Source organism: Panicum virgatum, chromosome 4K (assembly GCF_016808335.1).
Source record: "Panicum virgatum strain AP13 chromosome 4K, P.virgatum_v5, whole genome shotgun sequence".
NCBI classification, from domain to species: Eukaryota; Viridiplantae; Streptophyta; class Magnoliopsida; order Poales; family Poaceae; genus Panicum; species Panicum virgatum.
This window is the reverse complement of record NC_053139.1, coordinates 43,919,961-43,935,837: the sequence shown is the minus strand read 5'-3', so window position 1 is coordinate 43,935,837 and position 15,877 is coordinate 43,919,961. Positions and strand designations below refer to the sequence as shown.

At 39.9% G+C, this 15,877-nt stretch overlaps 1 protein-coding gene and 1 long non-coding RNA gene across 2 annotated transcripts; one reads left to right on the top strand and one right to left on the bottom strand.

Annotated features, from left to right (window-relative positions):
- Nucleotides 1-982: 982 nt before the first annotated feature.
- Nucleotides 983-7,584, bottom strand: LOC120704221 (zinc finger CCCH domain-containing protein 45). The gene is made up of 7 exons (XM_039988528.1): nucleotides 7,156-7,584; nucleotides 6,374-6,757; nucleotides 5,058-5,220; nucleotides 4,816-4,926; nucleotides 3,755-3,823; nucleotides 2,726-2,812; nucleotides 983-2,075 (listed from the first exon to the last, which is right to left on the bottom strand). The coding sequence occupies exons 1-7, from the start codon at nucleotides 7,500-7,502 to the stop codon at nucleotides 1,311-1,313; spliced, it is 1,926 nt and encodes a 641-aa protein (XP_039844462.1). The 5' UTR covers nucleotides 7,503-7,584; the 3' UTR covers nucleotides 983-1,310.
- Nucleotides 7,585-8,362: 778 nt separating this feature from the next.
- On the top strand, nucleotides 8,363-12,179 carry LOC120704222. The gene is made up of 3 exons (XR_005687504.1): nucleotides 8,363-8,545; nucleotides 10,104-10,208; nucleotides 11,491-12,179. It is a non-coding gene; the product is annotated as an uncharacterized LOC120704222 (long non-coding RNA).
- Nucleotides 12,180-15,877: the final 3,698 nt, after the last annotated feature.

Sequence of the window (15,877 nt, the reverse complement as noted above, 5' to 3'; positions counted from 1 at the left end):
CCCCCCTTGGAGTTGGAAGGAGAGGCATCATTTCATTGGGACAGTGACTTTGCTGCAATGGCCAGTGGCATTGGCATCCATCCCCATGTGAGGTTTGGGTCCCCATCTGAGCTGACGCCCTGGCCTGATCCCCCACACGCGGCCACTGATGAATCGCCAAGACTCGGCCAAAAGGAAAAATGAAGGCGGATCGCGTCGCCTGAGCCTGACCCCGAGCCCCCCTTTTCTCTCTGAAGGTGAGTCAGTGGTTGAGCGAGTGCTTCCGGACTCTGAATGTGAATGCGATGCTGATGCGCCTCTCTGTCTCTCCATCCATCACACAAAGTCACAAATCCATTTGCTCAGAGGCCATTATTCAGGACCCATCATCCATCGATCCCTCTCTCATGTGAAAAACGCAGGAGGAACACGCACAGATCCTCGCTTCCTTTTTCTGTGGCGAGGTGGGGGAGCAGCATGTGGAGGGCAATGCCACACGCCACCTACTCCTGTTCCTCTTCGTCCCCGATCGGCGGTGGCCGCTCCACGGGCGGCCATGATTCTCCTCCGTCCCCGTCGGATCTCGGGCCGGCCCCGCGCCGGGATCTCGGGCCCGGTCGCCGTCCCCGCCGCACCGCCCTTCCTTTTCACGGCGCTGGCCTGGGAGAGAGACGCACGGAGAGCCTTGTCGGCTTCAGCAGGTGCCCCCGCCAGGTGAAAACGTGCGATCACCCTCGCCCGGCGGTTGGTGCCGAGGAATCTCCCCGTCCGCCGTTGTTTCCTCGTCGGCGGGCCGTGGACAGTGGCTACAAGATAATTTAACCTACGCCGGCCGGCGGCGCACGGCTTTTATCCAACTTTTCCATGGCGACCAGACCACCGCGGCAATCACGGTTCAGAGGACAATAGCGCTGCGGCTAGGGTGCACACTACTATTAGCAGTACATGATTGAACCCTACCCTATATGTATGGATGCAAAGATAGTCCTCATGATATTGTACATGGGTACATTATTATGATAGGCACAGATTCATTAAAAAAACAAGTGAGATGATCTATGACATTGTTATTGTACAAATTTCTGACTGATACTGTGATACACCACAGGAATTATCTCAGCCTGCCAAAATATAGGCTTCCGTCTTTGCCGCCTGAGCAAAAATACATCACAGCATGCAGTTGCACACAATCCACATCTTTCACTACTTCGGTTCTAATATAATCCTTATAAGATACTAAAGATAATCTATTTTAGACTTCATCGGCTGTGTTTCACAGGTAGCGCTCTTCTATCAGGTAACAGCATGGAGTTCAGCTCCTCCGCATAGCTCTACCGTTTCCTTGACCGCCTTGGGGCTGCTTCCTCTTCGCTCTCACTGTCATCGTCCCGGAGGGTGTTTCTGCCGTACCTGTCACCGGACTGCGATCTGGCTGCCTCAGCTCCGGAGTTCCCAGTGTTCTCGTGGCCTCTGCTCCCCTGATCTGATGCCGTCTCGAACCTATCACCACGGTCGCCACCCGGCCTTCTCTGCTCCCGCTTGCTGAGGCGGTTGTTCGGAGGTGGAGGGGGCATGAAAGGCGCCATACCCATGGGGCGGTTAGGCCGTCCAGGCCCGCCCATTCCCATGCCTCCCATCATCGGGCCACGGCCGGGGCCCATCATCATGTCAAGGCCTAGGGGGAAAGGCTGCGGAGGCCTGCCCGGGAAGGCCATACCAGGCATAGGGCCTCTAGCAAAGTCAACAGGGAACCTTGGGCCGCCAAAGGGCGGGAAACCACGCGGCATGCCGAAAGGATCGGGCATGCCAAAGCCGCCACCAAAACCAAAGCCGTCGCCAATCATGTTGGGAGGAAAACGCCCTCCCATCATTGGCCCACGCATCATTGGCATTTGAGGTGGCCACATCATCCCTCTTCCTCTTCCCCTCCCTTGAGACTCTTGGCCATTGCCTTCTTCCTCCTCCTCACTTTCCTCTTCCTCCTCTTCTTCATTGTCATCAAACAGCACGATATCTTGATTATCAGCTGCCTCGTCAGCACTGACTCCCTTTGCCTTTTCCTCTTCTCTCTTAGCCTCTGCTGCAATTAGCATAGCCTGAAGCCACATTAAAAAAATATCAGCCACGCCATATGGGCATCATGTCACTTGACAAATGAAAGGATAAAACAGCAATGTATGGTTACTAAAAAAAAGTTGGACCAAGTAAACACAAGTGGTTCAGGCCTTTAAAAGAAGGGACCAAGCATGATTCGCCTGTATGTAACACAATACTTCTCTTTAAGAAAAATAGCACTAACACTGACAATGGATTTGTGCACTGTTGCTTGTAGAAGAGAGTCTATATGCATCGTTAATCTGCATTGTCAATCCCTATTCCATAGAGACTATATGACGCGCCATTATTAAATTGTAGTCAATCCAAAAGAAGGTGCAATTGTCTTCACTAAAATAAACCTTTAGTGTAAAGTAAATTTTGGTAATATCTTACACCTCTTTCTAAAGCAACCTGGTTACATAAATCTTATATGTACATAAAATATGATCATTCACAATAATGTTGAATCATGAAAGTAGATTAAAAGCATTAAGAGTTAAGACCCACATCATAAAATCAGTTGTACTTGCAATGATAATGATATGCCCACCAGTAAGTAAAAGGGCAGGGAATGGGAATGGGAATGGGAGTGTCCACATGATAAATAAGCAAGACCACATGATAAATAAGCAAGGAATGCATGACCTACCGTAAGTTCACTGTCTGGTTCTAGATAAAGCAGGGAAGCCAACTGCTCACCAATGAAAGGTTCTAGTTCCTGGCAATCTCTGCTGATCTGCACAAGTCAAAGTGAACTAATAAGCAGTTAAATCCTGGAACTTTTGAAAATAGATATAAAAAGTAAATAATATGACTTTGAGAATCTAGTCAATCATCATCATGAGCATACCACTAGAATTTCTGTTTCTTATTCTTTCTGGCCTACGGCAATATCTCCTTCCAGCAAGATTAATTTTCTAGCCAGTGTTTAATCATTATATAAACAGTACAAATGTTTGGAGTTTGAACTTTAACTAAAAGTTAACCAGCCAAACATGAAAGAGTATAATCCCCGTGGTGAAATACGGGACTGGACAACTAAAAGTTAATGGTGATGAAGAACCATGTGTCTGATTTATAATGCAATACGGGACTGGACAACTAAAAGTTAAGCGAAGTCAGCTCCGTCTTTCCAGGTGGTTTTGACAATTTTAACATTGTAATAAGAACAGTCAAGGTGGAAGTATATCTGTAATACGAAAGAAGACAGCCCATACAATATAAAGCTATGAGCTGAGGCCTTGTTTAGATCCAAACTTCAAAATTCCAAAAGATTTGTAAAATGCCTGCATGGTGTACCAAATGTAGTTGAAAAACAAATCGCATTACACAAATGGTCTGTAAATCGCGAGACGAATCTAATGAACCTAATTAGGTCGTGATTAGACACTAAATTGCTACAGTGAAACTACAGTAAACATAAGCTAATGATGGATTAATTAGGCTCATTAGATTCGTCTCGTAATTTACAGACGAGTTCTGTAATTAGTTTTTTGATTAGTCTATATTTAATACTTCAAATATAAAAAGATTCCTTTTCAAAATTCCAAAAGAGGGGAACTAAACACACCCTGAATAGATAATTTCCACACCTTCCCAATTTTTAACATAAAAAGACATACGAAATATTTCAAGGAGCCAAGACCAACAAACGCACGAGACAAGGTGATCCACATACCTTAACTGGGAGATTATCATTGTATGGATTGCGGAGATGATGAGTTTTCTGAAATGATAGTTCACAGAGCTGCAGCGCAAAAACTGCTGTAAGTATAGGCAAATTAATGATAAAAGGCATATTCTAAAGGCTTTCATGCAAAAAGTCAGAAACAGATGACAGGAAATGTTAGATTAGAAGCCTTGTTAGCCACAACTGCAATTAATGATTTGGTTGACAACATAACCATGCTACCAAAATGTAGATCTATGTTTTGGTCCAAATCATTAAAAAACATAAAGAGACTGTGAATTTAAATGTGGCAACACATCTTCAATTGCACAATGTTTAGTTCATCAAAAACACAAATAAAAGTATAAAACGTAAGGCCTTTTTCATATACACTTGCCAGAACTAAAAGTTAAGCTAGCTATTCATCCGTGCAAAGGGCAGATCCAAATTTTAATATAGAGGAGAACAGCACCCAATGGACTGACACGTGAAGGCAATGATAAAATAGTTTCAGCTTCTAAATAAATTGCCTGGGCCTAAAGCACAACTTAATCACAAATTCAAGCTCCACATCAATATACAATAGGTTCTTTGGTTTGACGAATCACCCCATCTAAAATGGAATGGTCCACCATGGGATCATCCCATGAATTTTGGTGGGATGAACCCATTCCTAATTATTAACCTAACCATGTGCTTGTGAGTAAGGAGGTAGTGATGGATACAGCCCATTCCTTTCCTCAAACAAAAAAAAAGAGAGAGGAGGTGATGATCACCCATTCCTAAAACCAAACACCCCCATAGCCATAAGTTTCTCAGTTACTCTCTGTGTTTGCATGTTTGTAAACTTCAGCTTGGCTATTTTACATGGGTGAATAGGTGGAAAGAAAATACAGCATTGCTGTCATTAACTGAATCAAAAAGCACAGCATACATATATATGTGAATTCATAAACATGCGTGCTTATCATCTCCGAAGCTACGTTCCACTGTCTGGAACTGGAAATGGCCAAGCTAAATTGAAGTGATGATAAACAAACAGAAGTGCAAGCTCAGCAAGAGAAGTGCACCTTAAGCCACTGCATAGAGAAGTTCCGACCATAATGTGCTGTTCCATGAGCAGATTTCCAATTTCCGCCACCAATGTAGCCACCAATTCTAGAAGTCATCTTTGCACACCCCTTGAAAAGCATAGCATGAGTGGAACTAATAAGTCGATGTGATCTAGTAAATTCAAACTAGCATTTTCAAGCATGAGATCAAAGATAAATGAGTGTTGCATTCTTAGCAGAAGATAAAGCCTCCAGCTTACCTGGAAATGGCGAGTTCTATTGATTGAGAATATTAAAATAACATTCTCAGTGGATTCAAACGCTTCATTAAGTTTAGCTTCATTACTCCTCTGAGTGGCCCAAATTCCCTGCTGAACTGATATTTCCAGATTCTCTCGATTGCAACTTTTAACAATGAAGTACCTGATATTTTACATTTACCAATCCAACTCAATTAGAGAAACGTTATAGTAACATAGCACAACTGATACCATGAAAGTATCAACTATAACTTCTAACAGAAGATGCATTATGTTGTAGATGATGTTGTTACTTATTACTATATAAGATTTTTACTTTGTAATTATACAATTTAAATTATTACGAAGTAAAAGTCTTATATTGTATAATAAAGTACTGAAATCACTCAGCCAGGAGGACAGGCAGAACGAAGTGATAGTTGACATATAACCAAATAACTAGACAACAGGTGAACCCGCAGCACTGTTATTCATAAAAGTAACTCCTAAATTCGAGGTACATTTCAACAAGCAAATGGGATCATGCTGATTACATCTGTAAAACCAAACAAATATTTTAATCATTCTTTGCAAGTGATACCTAAATAACCCGAAAAAATGTGGGTGGGAAATGTCCATTACCCAAGTATACACTGCACTAAAGATCCATAAATGCACATGAACTAGAGATCCATAAAATTTAGACTGCACTAAAGATACGTGAAAACCTTCAGGACAGGGTTCAATTCCAATAACTGATAAACTATAGTTCACCATAGAATTGCAATGAAATTTGAAAATACTAAACAAATACAAGCCAATAATTATGTGTATTGCCTCCACACATAGCAGAGCATGCTCAATACCATGGGTACGATATGGCCTGGATCAGACTATATGTCTCCAAAATCAACAATTCATGCGGTTCTCGCAATCTCATGTGCTACTTGAACTTCCAACCACGAAATCCATTCATACAAACAGTAATAACTTAGTAAACTTTAGTTAGAAAATCTTCTTCTACTGAAGAGCCAAATCTTGTAGAGCCAACATCAGATAAGTAGCTAATACACCTATCTTAACTCTTTGTAACCCAGAAAACAAGACAGTGCTAGCCAGCTTATGTATCTAGAAAATGAAAATGACTACATACTTTTTTTCTGTCAGTCAATATAGGAGAAACAAGCTTGAAAATAAGTACAATGTATCAAAGAGCGTCAAAACAGATAACATGGTATAAAAGTTTAATCGGATAAGCTATTGCAACCAAAACTATGTACGGCGTTTTCACAGAGTTCTAAAAGCTTTACAAGATTGGCTAGAAACTCCACACACACCTAGATGGCCCTTGTGGAAGCGGTGTTGCGATTCTAGTAGTTTGATTGCCATTTGAAGCACCTTGGACCTGGTCATTTGTATTCGGCTTGTGCTGCTGCTGTGGAGGCTGTTGATTCGCCATTGGTGCTTGTTGTCCACCAGTTGGTGGAGCCGTAGCAGTAGCATTTTCTGCCGCATTTTGGTTAGGCAACCCAGAACCCTGTGGATGTTGAGGTCTCTCACCCTGCTGATTATAGTTATTGTTTCTATTCGGACCGTATCTGTTGAAAGAGCGCATCTGCAAAATCTTCTGTAGAACTTCCTCAACAGGAGGCGGTGGCCCAGGTAGCTTGACATGTTTGTACCGGCAATTAGGGCCATTGGGACAAAACCCCATCTTGTACCTACAAAAAAGCACAGGACAACACAGAATGAGATGTGACAAAAGACAGTAAGCAATAATTCTTCAATCTTAACAATGGCAGAATCATTCTCCACTTTTACAAATGACAGCACTAAATTAATGTTTGGTGTTACATATACTGAACCTACCAGCTTCTATGAGTGCAATCACCAAATTGACTCCCATTGAATTGAATCGAACTACATGTACCACAACCTTAAAGCCCAAACCCCCAAACAATCCGCACGAATTGGGCATTTTAGTTCGAAATTTTCAAATCAAGTAAACAAATTTCATCAACCACACACTACCAGGCCCTTAAAAGCCACCTCTCTCCCACCCAAACGCAAAAATCAACACGGGTAAACAGAACAAATCGGGCGGGATCAGAGATCTCACATGTTGCACTCCTTGACGTCGTCGTAAGAGTGCTTATAGGCGCAGTCGGGCTCGCGGCACTCGCCGAAGTCCCGGAAGAAGCGGCAGACGGGCATGCGGGCCTTGTCGAACTGGTGCAGGAACCCGCACGCGTCGCCCTTCATGCAGAGCCCGCGCAGCCAGTGCCGGCACACCGTCTGGCGGTAGCTCCCGCGGCCGCGGCCGCGGCCGTGCATGCCCGGACCATCGCCGCCTCCGCCGCCGCCCACGCCAGGGTCCGCGGAGGACGGCACGGGGCCCCCGACCGCCGGGGCGGAGTCGAGGCCGCCCTCGAAGTCGAAGCTCAGGCCGCCGTCGCCGTCTTCCATGGAGGGATTAGGTTTTGGGATCTTTCTCCGATAGTAGGCGAGGGGGAGAGAGGACGACTGTGGAGGAAGAGTAAATTAAAATTGTTTTGGGATTTCTCTATCCATTTGGCAAGTCAGCTTCAACTTCTTCACTGTTTATTATAAGCTGATTTTGTTAACTTCTACATTTTACTTCAAGCTGAGAGCTGGGGAAGCATGTTGTTTTAGCTTTATCAGCACACGAATAATAGCAAAGCCTGAAGTAACTCCTAGTCCTGTCTTTCGTAAAAAAAAAAAACAGATTTACTCGGCATCAGCCGATTGAAATTTCGTTACCTGTCAATCGACGACGCGGCTCGTTCGATCGGAAACGGACACTGATGCTGCATCCTGTGTTTATTTTTCTTTTCGGGTCCGCAACTGATGCTACCTCATGCCTGTTACTCTGTTAACGGATCGAAATTTGCGGTTGGTGAGACCTATTTTGGAGACCGCATTATTACTAAGACACATGTGCTGTAAACAATTCCCCACACCCACCCAACCCTTTCGGCTTCTATCCAGAGGCCCAGCCCGTCACCTACTCGAGCATGTGAGAGAAGGCGAGCAGTGCGGCGATGGTTCCTGGGCGGCGCCCTCGGCGATTCCAACGGCCAGATTGCCGGAGCCCTGTGTCGAGGCGGCGGCGGCGGCGCTCTTGACTGTAAGTTTCTCATCCGCGAGCGTGTCCTCTGCGATTTTGTTAGGGTTTCCACCTAGATCCCCCGTGATTTGTGTGTGTGCGCGCGTGCGTGTGTGTGTTTGATTTGTACTCCATTTCATGGATGGAGGGGGAGGGATTTGGAGGGGGCACAAGGAACGCAGTGTGTTCATTTTTTTTTGTCGGAGCGCTGCATACACGGGGAGTCCGGGGCTTGGCGGAGCACAGGAGCCACAATCCACCTGTTTCCCCCTGTTCCCTTTCAGGATTCAGTGCGGAGGTGAAATGGAGGAGGTGGAGAAGGCACACGGGCGGCGAATCGGCAACCTCGTCAGCCTCGACGATGGTGGTATCCGGTGACCAGGTAATTTGTGGAAGTTATTTTTTGTTGTTCAAATACGGAGTCTGGATTCCATTAGAATTTGATTAGATGTGGATTAGGATTTGAAAATTGTGAGTGGCGATTGGATCTGGGAGGCCCCACGGGAGTGCTCCCTCCCTTTATAGTTGTAACCGGTATATGTGCACGTGGCAAGCTACCCGGAATGGCTTTGCACTTCAGTGGGAGGAGGGGCATGGGCTTGTCGTGGAAGGAGCTGAGTTAGGCCGTGCATCCATTGTAGGTTTTGACGCCAGTTAAGGAGATATATTTATATATGAACTGGATAGCTTCTTTCCTCACTCATCTTTCGTGTTCCCTGCTCTCCCCATTTTTCCAGATTCTTCTTTTTATCTTTTATCTTGGAATGGTGTTCTTGATGGAGGCACATGGCACCAATCAGGTTTTAGGGCCTGCCTCGAGTGAATTTGGTGTTTGGTTTGTAGGTTCTACATTCATAGGTTCCTTTGTTGTGCACTACAGTATGCTCATATATGTAGTTGGGGTGTGAACTGAAGAGCCAAACATGCTCATCTATTCCAGTTGAAGTGTTTAGTCACTGATGTGGTTAATCTATCATGATTAGTTGCGGTTCAGTTCTTAGTTGTCATGTACCTCCCATCTTACTTCATCGATACTAGCTACTAAGTAGTATAAACCGCTCTTACAACATAACGGTTTAAGTTTTTGTTATTCTTTAGATGGCAAACAATACTAGCTACTAAGAAAAAAGAGAGATTTATTTGTTTGTACTTGCATTCATTTAAGTTTAGGTATTTTATTTTTGCTTTGTCGGAATAATGTGCTTAATTTTTATATAGAGAAGTTCCTATTCCAATCCATGTTACTGTCTATCTGTTGGTTTTCACCCTTAGGTAGCATTACATCAGGTTTAGGACCACAACTTTTAATGGTTGAAACTAGCTCTTGATTAGTAGAAACTGTTTTAGATTGTAGCACATGTCATTAGTTTAATTTAGATAACATAATTCACAGCATTGAAATTGTGTAACTTAGGTTTGGTATGGTGTAAGTTTTTCCCGAATAAAGTTAAAAAACTTTGTACATTGAGGAGGGAGAGTGGGGGATACTCCTGCATCAATTGCACTTATGTGTGTGCATAGCTAGTATCCAAGTTATGACCGGATGGTATGTTTGCTTCCTGGAGATCTCAATCTCCTCCTAGATTTCCTAGTATTTTACTGCGATACAAAATACATGTGGGGTTTTTTTTGTGCAATATTAAAATCGATGGGTCTTTTGCTACTCTAGCTGCATAAGGAAGGGGAATTTTAAGATTTTTATTTTGTTTATGGTGGAAAATACTGTTCAAACATGAATCCTATAGCATGCTTCATAGTTCTTCTCTTGGATTTACATCCTTGGGATTGAATGCTGATGCATGTCAGAGCAGTTTTTGGGGTGAATTGTAAATTTGTAATGCCAATATGTTTTCCTGCTTTCAGTTTATTTGTGATTGAAATTCATCTGATGAACTACAAAAACTGAGTGTAGACTATACGTGAACCTTTTATTGTTGCAGTATAACTAATCATTTACCTCCAAAGGATTGACACTTGAGGATCGCCAGTCGATGTCTCAATGACTCCCAAGTCGTAGGCTACATGTCATTGAGATTTGTGTAGCGGTAAATCCTCAACTGCATACATATTTTAAGCACAAGCTTAGCCTAGTAAATTTTTTTAATGGATGTTTGGGTTTCCCAATTATGTTTACCTGTCGATACTGGTTTAAAGTGATCTGGGAATCTAATGTATGGCACTGTATAAGCAAACATCACATGTAATTGTTAACTTTTCGTTTTGCCCTTGTATGATCCATACCTTGCTAGCTGAACTGCTAGCTATATTTTCTGAGAATTTGGGGAATTATACTATTAGAATCTCCTTTTGCTGGGTATAAATGGAACGGTTAAAATATTATACCTTCCTTGAGTACTTTTGAAGTAGTTCTTTGGAAAATTGCAAATATAGGAGTTAATATCATCAGACCGGATAGCTCCATTTCTATACTCACATGATTCCATTGGTGCTGATCATATATTACATGAATAAATTGAATAGGAAACAAAATCCAGTGGTTTTTAGTGAAGCACTTAATAAACTATAGCTTGGTGTATGTGTTGATGGAATCAGAAATGGATGAAACCAATTCTTTTTATACATGAATCAAGAATGGTCGATTGTACTTCTTTTTTTTGAAGAACTTATCTTCTTTACTTTTCTCGGAAACAACAGGTTAGATATGTCTTGGGATTGGGGAGGTACGAAGGAGGGAGGGAGATAGCATTTCTGCTTGCTTTAGCATAGTGGCCAATAAAAACTTGCATTTTGTACTGTCAGAGAAGTCCAAGCTATCTTTAACTCCACTTTTCTAGAACTTTATCATCAATCATTTCTCAGTTACTCCCAACTCTTTTATCCTATGTGTGCAATACCATTTTTGACCAATGCATTATAGCTATGAAAGCTTGCTGAATGATTATATATGCATACCTTTTTTCCAAACTGGAGCATAAAAGTTGTTCCCCAATGCAGCACGTGTGTATGAACTTTGATTAGTGTAAAATATCCATTACTAATACACAGTAAAGATCACTTACACGATTACCCACTATATTTTCAGCACGCATTAGTGTAAATTTATAAGGATAAACAATATATAATAATCAGGCTTATTAGTACTCCATTGTTCTTGTTCTTGTGGGTGTGCCCCATATTGGATATGTGTTTTTGGCAGTGTATGATTCTTTTTTAATATTATTAGGGTTGCTAGCATTGTTTCCCTTACAACTTGGTCTGAATGTTTGTCTATGTCCTTCACAGTTATCTTCAATTGTTTAAACATAGATCCTTTTCAAATAACCTCTGTCTTCTGATAATAACGTGTGTTTTCTTGTGTTTATGCAGTTTCTCAAGAGTCTAGTGGCTCCTAACGGCTCGGCATATAATTCCATCATAACTATAGTAGCTTACAAAATTCCATAGTGGTTATACTATTGGTCCAATGGTGTCACTATCTTTGTGATGTGCTTGTCGATAGCTTGATTTATTCTTGTCATATTCTATTGTCAGCAAAAAAAATTACATGTAGCTTTTTGATATTTTATTTGTACTCCAGCTGGAAGAAATCAAACACCAAAAAAATCCATATAGCTTTTCTTTTTTATTTGCAACTTTTTATGATTTTTGTTCATACTCTAGTTGAAAAAAACAGAAATGGGACCAAAATTTTACATGTAACTTTTCTTTTGAATTGTAGCTTTTTGGGATTTTTTTCATACTGTAGTTGAAAAAATAGAAACAATATCAAAATTTTACATGCAACCTTTTCTTTTTTATTTGCAACTTTTTTATTTTTGTTTATACTCTAGTTGGAAAAAATAGAAATGGGACCAAAATTTTACATGTAACTTTTCTTTTGATTTGTAACTTTTTGGGAGTTTTTGTTCATACTCTAGTTGATAAAATAGAAACAACATCAAAATTTTACGTGTAACCCTTTCTTTTTGTGATTTTTTGTTCGTACTCTAGTTGAAAAAAAAGCAACCGGACTAAAATTTTACTCGTAATTTTTATTTTGATTTGTAACTTCTTGATACTTTTGTTCCTACTGTACTTGAGAAAAATAGAAATGGCATCAAAATTTGCATGTAACCTTTTCTTTTTGTATGTATTTTTTAGAGTTTGTTCATACTGTAGTTGAAGAAAATAGAAACAAATAAAAAAATTTACATGTAAGTTTTATTGTAGTTAGATTTTTGTTTATATTCTAGTTGGAGGGGAAAACACATAAAAACTGTACCGGGCTTAAATATTGGTTAGGCCAGTCACAATCAAAGTGGAGCCCACAAATAGGACAAGTCAGTACAGCCTTAAAGAGCTAACGGGTCCACTGACCAGGAGGGCACCCGATATGGATGCGTTTTGATGTTAACGGGTGCCATACAGTAAATTGCGAGCCCATTAATAAAGAGTTGACCTAATAATTAGTTGAGCCGTCGGATGATGAATCAATGGCTCACATCGTCGACTGATAGATATCAAAATATCAGTCGTTTGATGTGTAGACACATCCAAAAGAAAAAACTCCAAGTCATAGCAAATGTATTTTTAGTTTGTCATACCTGTTTTTGAAATACTCCTTAAACTTATAAAAAATCACGTTATTTAGGAAGATTATTTCATATTGCATTTTCACCAGTGAGATGTTGTTTATACTCCAAGCATCTTTTCTACTTAGCTTTATGGCCTTGTTTGGTTCACACTTTAATTCCTAGTGCACACAAGCCGAGAAAAGAATCTCACATGCATGGAGTGTTAAATGAAGTCTATTTGAGAAACCTTTTCAGAGATGAGTATAATTTTTCGCGACGAATCTAATGACAGTAATTAATCAATAATTGGCTACAATGGTGCTACAATAACTATTCTCTAATTATGCGGTCAAAGGCCTCATTAGATTCTTCAGAGTTCCTAACGTAGAGTTCTGGAGTTGGTTTTGTAAAATAACTTTGTTCAACACCGTAATTAACAGTCAAGGTTTATTAGTACTCCCTAGCGCGGGTAACCAAACAGGGCCTATGTCATGTCCCGGGCCGTCAGTGGCTGATAGAGCCCGCTTAGCGCTTTGTGGGCTGGTGCCAGCTCTGCTTATCGGCCCATGTGGCCTTGTAATAGATTAGCCCGCGTCGACCCTGTATGGAACAATATAAAGGCCACCGGTGTCATCCGGAGGGGGCAGGAAGTAATAGAATTCTGAACTACCCCGTCCTGTTCTTGGCTTCTTCCTCGCTGCGACTATATGTCGCTCGGGCTACAAAAATCAAAACCATCACCTGAAGTTGGTAGTGGGTTCTCTACGGACTTATTTGGCCCAATAGCAGTTTAACCTTCTAGGTAGGTGACAGTCTATACCAAGGATGCATGCAGTAGAAAAAGCAGCATGCTTCGTGACTTTTACCTGACACCTAGTGGAGCAATAAATGATCTGGCCATCTTTTTCTTGTTTTTTTTCTATCGTGTGTTTCACTATTTTAGACATGCATGCTGACATTGAATTGAATGCAAATATATCCACTAGATAGCACGTACACTATTTTTATTGTTTCTTATCTATTTTGTTTGGATAATCTCTAATGCTTCAAAAATGCATTTGTACATTGTTTTTACTTCTTTTCTTTTTCTTCATATGTTTATCTATTTTTTCCATAAATTTGTTCCTCTCATTCTTTTCTCCTCTTTCCTATTTCTTTCCTTGCATTTTTGTCTAGCCCTTTGTATCTATTTATTAATCGTTCTTTCTTTTCTATTATGAACCGAATCTATATTTGAATTTTTTATCCTTTATAATTGATATCAACCATGTTTGTATCAAATGTTAATAGACGTATACTTACCTATTATTATTGTATAAATATTCGTTCACATTTACAAATTGAGTCATGCTAAATGTATATTAATTTATTTGTATTGTAGACTTATAAATTGGGGTACGAAATAATTTATTTTCTTTATATGCTAACTTTTTTAGTGTGTATATATGCTTAGAAAAATAACTTTTTTTATAATGTAGATGTATTGGTCTTCATGTAAAATTATTTTTCTACGTGTAAATAATTTGTTCGTAACACTAAATTATTTGTTCTCTTTGTTAATTAAATTGTTCCATCATGTTGACTCATTTATTCGTGATATTTTTTTTATTATTTATCCTATACAATCAAATGTTCGCAATATGTAATATTTTGTTCGTTGTATATTGTTATTTGTTCGCTCTGTTTAACTCTTTGTTCGTGAAAAATAAATATTTATTCATGTTGTTAAAATGTTTGTTCGCAGTAGCCGAAATTAATTATTGAGTATTAAAAAAATATTTTTTAAAAATATCATGCAAACATAGGCAAGTGTGATCTTGTTTTGAAGATCTTGTCATAAGAAAGTTAATAATACAGTTCAAATTTAATTTGGATACACGGTTCAAGATTTATAGGTTTTTAAGTTCTAAACTTTTTTGCATGTGGGATGACATCAGTAGTTTTGTCTTTTTTGCATGTATGCACCAGTTGTTCTCTATTTTGAATGATTGCAGTGGATCAAATCTGCATCGAGATTATTGGACTGGCAGCTCATTAACTAAACGTGAAAAATATTTCTTCGCGTGATGGATGTCCGACCATCGCCTTAGGTGATGCATAACCGCTCCCCTTCTTCCTCCCTCTCTCCTTCCTCTGTTCTGGATAGAATTCCCAGATTCTTGTGTGTTCTTGCGATTCTCTATCCAGGAACATAACACTTTATTTCATTTTATTGCAAAACAGTATGCCAAAAAAAATTAATGCCAACAGGATGTTTTATATATATGGTGGATCATAAGATGTAACTTTTTCAATATTTTTGATACTGGTCAAATCATCTATTATACACATTAAACCAGATGATTGCTCTAAACAGTATCACTATTTTTCTAGTCACATTTCTTAAATCATCGTACGAATTTGAGTTGGAGAAGATAGATGGTTCCCTAACTTGCTTGTTAGATATATGTTTTTAGATATATGACCTTTTTCTCGTTGGAGTTTTGCTAATTAATATTTGTATGAAATATTATTTTCCGCTTTATTCACTAAAGTTTCATATTACGTGTACCTATGAAAGATTTGGATCAATAGCTAATATTAAAAGGATTGGCCCAATACGATAATGATTAGAGCAGAGCCCAATTTAATTTGTATAATATGTTATGTTTTATGTAGCTAAATAGAGTATTATTAAAAAAATAATCAACTAATTTTATTATTTTATCTACTATATTAAAAAAAGAAAAGATAGGAGTATGAAATAAGAGAAAGAGAGGTAAAGTAATAAAACGCGTCACGAATAGCTGATTTATGCTCGGGGAGCATTCACAGTTCATCCTGATCCTTTAGTAGCACCATAGATAAGCTCGAGACTCGCGAGGTATTTAAATTTGATTTGCTAAAAACTCAATTCAAGCTAAGCTATACAAGGAATCAAGAACCTAACCTGGAGGTCGCGACCTCCAATGACCCAAGATCCAGCTCGAGTATTTTTGTTTGCATGGTGTTGCTACCTCTATTAAATTTTCAACCATCTAAAGTTAAAATAATACAGCTGGAGACTGTTTGTTAGTTAGCGAGTTGTTGTGTTGCACAAGCTAAAATAGATATAAAATAATAAAGCAAAATGTGTAGTTATGCTTCTCTTTCCATTCATTTATCAAATTAAATTCACCTTTTGTACGCCCGTCTGCTTATCTATCATCAATATTGTTGTT